Below are 9190 nucleotides of genomic sequence, written 5' to 3'. Positions count from 1 at the left end.
TGACAGCCTTGCTTCACACAGACTGGTGACTGTCTGGCACACAGCTCTGACTGCAGGGTTTCCACAACTTTTAAGCAGGGCTTAAATCAATTGGAGCCAGGTGCTCCTCATCCTGGCATTGGCATTCTGGGGGATGTAGTTCTTTTCCCCTCCCTGTACTACATATTTTCCCCTTCCTCCCCCTAGTCTGCCACTATATATATATTATAGGGGTGGGCATCGATATGAAAATTGTATATCGATATCAATAATATCGAAGTCTTCCAAAACACAGAAAATTATAATAACACAATTGCAATATGAAACATATACATATAGACGTTAACAGATATTTACATAAGAAAAGCAATAACTTACTTTAACTTAACTTTGCTTCACAATATACATGGAGAAAAACAAGGTCTTGTTATATTGTTTTACTATTCCATGCCATCACCAGCCACCTCAAAACTGAAATATTTCTATACTTCACTGCGAAGGCTAGACAATCCAGAAGTAATTTTATCTTCTCTGCGTATAAATGCACGACACATCTGAAAGTATTAGTGTCAGGCTGAATGTTGCATTATTTTGAGATGTGTTTTGATGTTTTAAAAGTACAACTCATTTATAATACCAAAAGTTCACATTTTAAAAATACATTAATAACAGTGTAAGTAATCACATGGAAAAAATTTAATGAACCACACTGATGCATGCGCATATCTCAAAATAATCCCAATAGTGCTTAATTAATGCAGCATGCAAATAGCGTTTGGTACCTTGTGAGCGCGTTCTGAATGGAAGAAAAAAATTATACACATCTAATTATTTAAGCCGATTTTCCTGTTTATTATGTTTGTTTGTGTTAAGTTTGTTTATAGGTGTGTATCATTTTTAAACAGACGGTCCTGTTTCTTAATTAGTTGATGCGCGCACTTTTTGAAAACAGGATATAGTTTCCAGTAAGGGATTGGCCGGTGAGAGGAAACAGGTGAAGAAAGGGGAGTAGCGGACACGAGAGAGGGGACACGGTGTGGATTTGCTGTGTTTCTGGATTTATAGCTATTGAATGTTTGAAATACATTTGTTAATCGGGTTTTTAGAAAAAGAAAAACGCCAATCAATGGAATAAAATGGTTAAATAATACTTTAGTGTGTGGTGTTTGCCTATAAGACTGACAATGATTGGTATGTATAGGGTTTGTTATATCTTAATATAAAATAAACTTGATTATACTGCGTTTGTATTTTTAGCAGTATTAGCAATAACAAGTATGTCTCTGAGCGTACATGAATTTATTTTATCCCGCAATATTGCGATATGGAAATTATTATCGATATCGATATCATATCAACATGTCGATACTGGTGCCCACCCCTTATATATTGTTTTTACCAATAAAACATAGCATAAGACAAAATAGCCAGTACTCAAATCAAGTAATAACATACATTGCATAAATTAAAATTAAATAAAATCAAATCAGAAATATGCAGCAATGGGAAAGAAAGATACTAGATTTATACATTAAGTACATTGTAACTATGCACAATATAACTGTAATTAAGTGTAAGTACACATGTATTTAGTAAGCAATGACTATGCAAATACACAGTAATTAGAGACACTTAATGTGACGTGTACAATATGATATTATTACAGAATGTATTAGCACCAAAAATATAGCCTTGTCTTTAAAGACACAAAATAAACTAGTGCCCCCTGGTCTGATGCCATGCTATTTACAATGCATCTTGGGATCTTTTGTTGCTGGTTGTGTATCAAATGCATAGCAGCTTAACCTTTTTAAAAACGTCCATTTCAATATAAAATACAGCATTTTGTTCCAGCAGACGTATACAATACAGATGATAGAAATATGATCCATAGTAGTTTACATAACATAGTTCTGTGCTTGCTTTAGAATTGAACAATGCTATACAGTAATGCTTTAGCAGCTGGGCTGCCATATATAATGTATGCTAAGGGTCCATGTCCTAGTTAGAACTTTATTTCAATTAAACTCTTCAGTAGGTTGCATTCATAAAGGCTACTGAACACTGTAAAACTATGTGCCGAATCCTTCAGAGCCACCTTGAGAACCCACAGGACATTCACAACAGGTTGTCATAACATTAGTTACAAACAGAAAGGAACTGGAAATTCAGCATTCTAGCTGCATGTGTGTGATTTGTAGGCATTACTTTTAATGTAATTATTGAGATCATAAATAATATAATTTTGTAGTATTATTGGAACAAATGTCATAACACATTTGACAAACATTTTATGAATACAGCAGAACCTGTCAAATCCGATCCTGTAAGATATGATAGCCTCTATTAACCAATGGACCTCTGGCATGTGTCATTTAAACAGGCTGCTACCAACTGACTGGTACTGATGGAAACTGATCAATGCATATTTTATTATGGGTCTCAAACAGTACATTCATCTCTTAGCAGGACAGACTGAATTCAATCGCAGATAAAAATAAATAAATAAATATATTTAAAAAAAAGCCGTTTGGGAATTCAGTTTCCCACTTGACATGCTGTCACTTCACATAAAACAAACTTATATAAGTGATTTTGGTGGGGAGAAAACACAACACCGGTATGACAGCTGGGTTACCTAGCCATGTTCTTGATGCCGAATCACTGGGATCATTAAAGTTTTCATATTAATTAGATACTAGAAACAGAACAACTTCCTCTTGTTCGTAAATTGTTCCTGTGTTCTTACTCTTGGTTCTAAGGTGGAGCCCCTTTTTATTGTACGTGGGGTAGAAGCTTAGTAAATGTCGCTGGGAGCGTTGTGGTGTGAGCAGGTCTACAGCTCCCGGGGGATGACGGTGAAGGGCATGATGGGGCTGCTGGACTCCAGCTCGAGGGCGGTCAGGAAGCACTCTGCAGCAGCCTCGCTCCTCCCCTGCTCCTGCAGCACCTCCCCCAGGCACTTCCACGACTCGTGAGACGTGTTCTGAGCCTGGACAGCGTCCCTCAGGACCTTCTCCGCCAGGCTGCTCCGGCCCATCCTGTTCAGGATCAGGCCCTGCGAGGAGACAGGGAGAGGGAGAGAAAATAGCAATGATGAAACAAGATTGCAGATATTGTTCGGAGTGGTGGATGAATTTGGTGCAGATGTTTGTTTTTTTTTTAACATATTTTAACTGTGGATATTGGGTTTCGCTGGGTGGAGTGTGTGTATGTGAGCAAGAGAGAGGGGGAGAGAGTGAGGGAGGGAGAGAGAGAGAAGGAGAGAGGGAGAGAGGGAGAGAGAGGTTTCTGTGTAAATTCAAAAAGCAGCAGCAGGAAGGCAAATAACGACAAGCGCATATCTGTGGCTCCTTCTACTCAGCTTTTCCCTGAGGAAATGATTTAAATTCCTCAAATTCAGCAGACAAAAACAGTTACTGTTCAAGAACAGGGCAGTGTTTTACACAATGGTGCTATAGCTGCCTGCTACTTTGCCTGCAACAGTGCTAATGCAGTGAAGTTGACTAGTAATCGACAAAGGGTTTAAGACAGGTGGCTGATTATTAAAGGTGCCTCTCTCATTCACTTGTATTGATCTGGGGTTTGCTGTCTGGTAAGAGCAGATGGACACTGAGTTCACGTGGTCGGAAATACTGTATCTATTAGAATTATGGCTGCAGCAGACTCTGTATGTTGCCCTGCAAAGCAGGCTGGCAGGAAGCCCATCAGGTGCCATGCAATGTGAGTAACACAGATGGATTTAATTAACTTACAGCAGAAAGTACTATATGAGAACACAGTCTGTATTATATGAGAACACAGTCTATAGCACCCGGTTTTTATCCCTGCCCCACTACCAAGCAAATCTAAAATATACAACAATGCTGTCCTAAATTAAAATACACAAAAGACCAAACAAGCAAGGAGCCAAAAGAGCTTAAACACAAAGGCACGTAAATCCACTGTGAAGGCTTGGTTATCATTGCTTTAAAGGTTAATGCCCAGTATATCAATTACAATGAAATGTAACTTGGGCAGAACAGCCTTTTGCTTCAGCAGCTTCACAGCCACGGGTTTCCCTTCCCCTCGAAGCAGCGAGTGTTGTTTTGTCTCAATAGAGCATGCCAAGACCTTTTTAAACTCCTTTGCAAGCTTTTCCAAGGCCGGTAACTGGATTCATTTTATTATCCTGTTGGGATGGATGTCATTCTGAATGACAGACTGGAAACATTTTTAAAATGAGATCACAATGGAGCGGTGTGTTCAGACTGGCTCTGGGTTTGAATCTGGCTCACGTCAGGTGAAATGAGTGCACAGGGAGGGAGGGGTTGTTCAGGTCAGTATTGAGATGCACTCGCGTAGCTGTGAAGGGAAGCTCTCACAGTCCCTGCTGAATTTTAGACTGTGTCTCTAGTGTATTTTTATAGTTACACTCTGGTGTACCTGGAAGTTAGATATGATTCTGCAAGCTCGATTTAAAGGGTGCTTTATCCCTTTCACAGACATGTCAACCCCTAAGGGTTCACACCAGTGAGACCCCTACTGAAAAACCTTGGGACTGATGAAAACTAGGGGGGTGGGGGGTTGCTGGTGATGGATCGAAATTTTTGCACATGGCTGACATTTTTTTTGTCCCATGTAGTTCAAACCCCTAAAACCACCCCCCTAGCTACACCACTGAGCTAGAATTAAGGGCTATGCACACCAGACACGAACGACGCAAGCGAGTGAATTTGTGGCGAATAAAGTATGCACACCGGGAGCGAAGCGAACGACACAAATACAGCATGACTACAGCTGTAGCTAGTCATGAAAAGAAAACACTTTCTCCTTTTGTGGAGACGAAATAAAATAAATAAAACAAAGAAATAGAGTATTGGTACACCACACACTAAAAAAATAAATAAAAGGACATTTAACAGTGAATGTTTATATGTGAGCTGGTTTAACATGTAAATCATTAAAAAAAGAATACATCTATACATATTTCTTTGTAAATGCTGTATATACTTTTATTGATTCTCAGTTTTAATAAAATATTCTCAGTTATTGTGTGAATGTGATTATTATTATTGGTCAGCATTATTAAAACAAAGAAGCGTCATTTTACAGAAATACGAAACCAGTGTGTGGTGCTCCCCGTCACTGATAAAAATTAAGGTGAAATAAAGATAGGTAGACATACCATCAATTTCCAATTGTTCTGCTATTTCTTGCCATATGGCCTCCTCCTTGTGACACTGGCATCATAAAGAACATTATTATATTTTTTGACTTTAATAATTACATTTTCATTGATGTCCATTTTTAAATTTCTGTGGTAATTTCTGTGTGACCGAGATAGTGACAGCCTGACAGCCACTACCTTTGACCTTATTTCTGATTGGTCCATTGCAACGCGAACAGCGCATAGTGCAAATAGAAATAAAACGAATGTATTTCTATATTCGCTCGCTTTGCTTATGTTGTGCACTACTCCATTTAAATCAATAGGTTTAATCATTTTTTTATTCGCTCGCTTGTGTCCAATGTGCGTAGGCTTGAATTATTTTTGTTTAGCTAAAAATGCTAAATTATAGAGGTGCAATCAGCACCCTCATTTCATATTTGATTATCGTATAGGCATTTATCAACGATAATCAATGCATTGATGTTTTATTTTTCAAAATAAAGAACAAACATTATTATTATTATTATTATTATTATTATTATTATTATTATTATTTTAAACAGAAGGCCAATAAAAAAAAAAACGTTGTGCATAATAATTCAACAAAAAGGCACAATTTGCATTCAAATTAGAACATTTATTAAAAAAAATACAAAGGACTTGAGTTTTTAACAGCTGGAAAGAATATGCATGCGTCCGCATCAGACGTGCCTTTAACACTAGAACCACCGCCAGCAGTCATTATGACGGTTACACTTTAAACAACATTAATATTAAAATGAAAGACAAAGTATCGGATACAACTCAAAAGTTTTATTCAAGCACGTCATATCAAACATCTACATCAACATTTAAATGAACAATTAAACATAAAAGGGTTTCTTTTCTAACTTACCACTATAAAGCATTACTTCAAAAAATGAAAAACTATAATAACATAAACATTTCAAAAGCAACTAGTGTGTAAACAGGTATATGTACAAACAAAACGTAAAAACAAATGTATTTTGTAATTTAAAATGAAAGTAACATATGTTTTCTCTTGCGTGTGTGTCACTCTAGCATTGAATCCAGGTTGAGCTGCAGCAGCCTGCTGCTTTGCAGTTTTCTGATCGAAATGTTTCTGCCGAAGCGCTGTGGCTAGCTTCAAGATGAAATCTCTCCTACTGATATTTTCCCTGGTGCATTCCTTGTATAAAATGAAGGAATTGGTGGCTGCCAGGTCCAGTAGAGATAACAACAGGCTTGTATATTTAAAAAAAAATGGAACATTGTAGGTTATATTCAAAATAAAAACATGTATTGTAAAGGGCTGTCAAAGTTCCCGCCACAGCAGTCATTTTGACGGTTTTCATTTTTAAAATGTAAAATACTCTGCGCGTGTGAAAGGTACGCGGTTGTCCGTTCTTGACTTCTCGTAAATACGTGTATTAAATACCCTGATTGCGTTTGAAAGGCAGGATCACAAAAAAGGTTCACAGGGATGTAAGTGCTAAATAAATGTCAGGTGCCATCTAAAGCATTCTTTTTATTAAAGATGTTTGCTTTTTACTGTCATCAGTAGCTCCATCCGCAGTAATTTCTGAATGTTTTCATTCCAAATGGTGAAGCACTGAACTTTTTTGTGGTATTGGCAATTTTGTTTGGCATAATTATTTACATACCACGGTTTTCTTGTCTGCTTCCTCACCTCGTTCCTTTGTTTAGAGATGCCATTTTATTAAAAATATATAACAAACATTAGAAAAAAACGCTAGTCATTAACTTTCTTACCCCGTGAACTGGATACCATACCACGCCCACTACAGCATGAACACACACAGTGCACCAATGAAGCGCCAGATCGACCGAGAATAAAACCCGCCCCAGTGTCAATCTTTCTGTTGCACCAATTAGAAAAACTACTCGGAGGCAAATGTCAAACCTCTTCCTTTTTATAATATCCACTCTTACTGTGACACCAGAGCAGTCGCATACGCGATGGACTGCTGTATATGATGATAAATTACTAAAATGAATACATTAAAAAATATGCATTTGGTGAAATTTGTCACATGACCGGTTATATGTTTGGCATATTATTCAATGTTTAACCACTTCTTTAGAGTTTATACATTTAAACATTTAAAATTCCCATCCTCAGTACAAAGGCCACCTCACAAGTAAGGCCACTTATTTTTTACAGTGCTGATTTGCCATGTAAAGTCACCTTCAGCATGAAGGCCGTCCCTGTATTCAGGATCAAGGCCACACACTGCAGTCCCAGGCATATTGAACCAAATCTCCACCAATAAGAATGATAACAAACAGGCTCTTAAGAGCTAAAGCCTTTTAAATGCCATAAATGCAATATTAGGTTGCTGCCCCCATTAGTTTAAAAGGAGGCAAAGACCTAGGCAGGCAGGCAGGCAGGCAGGTCTTGTGGAAATTGCTTATCTGCAGATGCATACCAGTACCTCAATAAAAGATGACAAGCGGTTTCACCCTTCAAAGCCCACCTTTAAGATGACTAACTTTTCAAAGCTATTTTTACCTTCATGTCAATAACCGATCAAAGGCAGTAGCCACCGCTCACTTTCAGACTAATATCTGGGTCTGCAACCGCCCTCGTGTTTACTGGTTAGAGCTAGGGAGAGCCTAAAATATTTCCGTTCTGTTTCATTGTTTTTATGGATCGGAAGTGCTGTTTACATTCTGAAAAGCTACAGCTGCACCTCCTGAATCTCTGAACTTACTCAATGTTCTGACCTGTGAGAGGGTGGAGCCAGTGCAGGTGCTACCAGAGAGTTTTTTGGCACACTAGTAGAGTCAGGGTGGTGAAAGAGTACAGTGTGGAAGAACGAGTCATAAAGCCAGTATTCCCCTTGTGTTTAAAAGGACGTTTTCATTTTTACATAATGTGGTTCTGTTAATATGCATATTATTTGCACACTGTACCTTGTTACCTACATTCTTAGAAAACATGTGCAAACAAGTCCATGCAGTGATCCTTTTACTGAAATGAATAACATTAACTTACTGGTGGCACATTTTAAACAGGATTATATATATGTTTTTGCTCAAAAGAGCCAACTTCCCAATGTTTCGGTTTGTTTAACATACCTTTGTCATGGGAAAGTGTGTTTGAAAACAAACAGTGGAGGTGCTTTTGATGCCATGGCAACTCCACTCACTTATTTCTAATTAAATCTATTAACGTGTTTGTGATGTCATTTACTACATAGTTAATGACATAACAATCTACTGTTCATGTCTATTTAAACCTTCAGGCATCATCCATTTACACCCCCAGGAGTTTAAAACAAAACCTGAGATTAAATCTAGTATACGGCTTGGCTGGACCATGCAGGACTGCCCAAGTCTACCATCTCCAGATCACCGACAGGTCAAAGACACAATTGAAGTAATTACACAAACTGATCAGCAAATCACACAGACTATCTGGACTCACACTGACACACAGTGAATTTCTATTCCACCTTCCTGGTCCTACATATTCCTGCAGATATTGTCTCAACATACCGCAGACCTCTCTTGAGGTCCTTGAGCATTCAGTTCTTTGGGGTGTCATGTGATGTTTGTGCATAGGTGTAGTTTAGCGGGCCAAGCAATTAAAGCGGGGAGATTAGTAGGGCCACAAGAACAATGAAACCCTCCATCAGAATGGTGGTATGAAACATCTTTACCATTCGTGCGTTTGCTTCAGACCCCCTTAAAACTATAGAATGTTTTCAAAAATGTAATATATTAAAAAATCTAATATGTTATATGACACAAGACAGCCACACAAAAGTAACAGGCTATATCTGGCTGTGTACTAACCACGACTGCTGATCTAAAGAATCTGTATTATATCAAAGTTACTTTGAGAATACTCACTTAAATCTCCAGAAAATTGCATTTTTGATTTACTTCTGGGCTTGTAAGTCACCTGTTACTGTTACAGCCATGCATGTCGATATAGAAAAGAAAACAGCAATCGACTGGTACTGCTTCATGAGGGACATCTGCTTCTGGAAACGTTTGTAAGAGCCAGTGTTACTCTGTGGTCCAGGTGGC

At 38.1% G+C, this 9190-nt stretch overlaps 1 protein-coding gene across 2 annotated transcripts in view; it reads right to left on the bottom strand.

Annotated features, from left to right (window-relative positions):
* LOC117410771 (tetratricopeptide repeat protein 7A-like) overlaps positions 1 to 9190 on the bottom strand; it is a 99628-nt gene that overhangs the window by 272 nt on the left and 90166 nt on the right. For both annotated transcript variants that reach the window (XM_059024826.1, XM_034017562.3), the window contains exon 20: positions 1 to 3037. This exon is cut by the window's left edge and continues 272 nt beyond it. In XM_059024826.1, coding sequence (XP_058880809.1) covers positions 2816 to 3037 — 222 coding nt within the window. In that variant the 3' untranslated portion in view covers positions 1 to 2815. The remainder of the gene's footprint in view (positions 3038 to 9190) is intronic.

The sequence above is a fragment of the Acipenser ruthenus genome, chromosome 6 (genome assembly GCF_902713425.1).
Source record: "Acipenser ruthenus chromosome 6, fAciRut3.2 maternal haplotype, whole genome shotgun sequence".
NCBI lineage: Eukaryota > Metazoa > Chordata > Actinopteri > Acipenseriformes > Acipenseridae > Acipenser > Acipenser ruthenus.
Note: the sequence above shows the minus strand (reverse complement) of the source record. Positions and strands in the feature narration are given on the sequence as shown.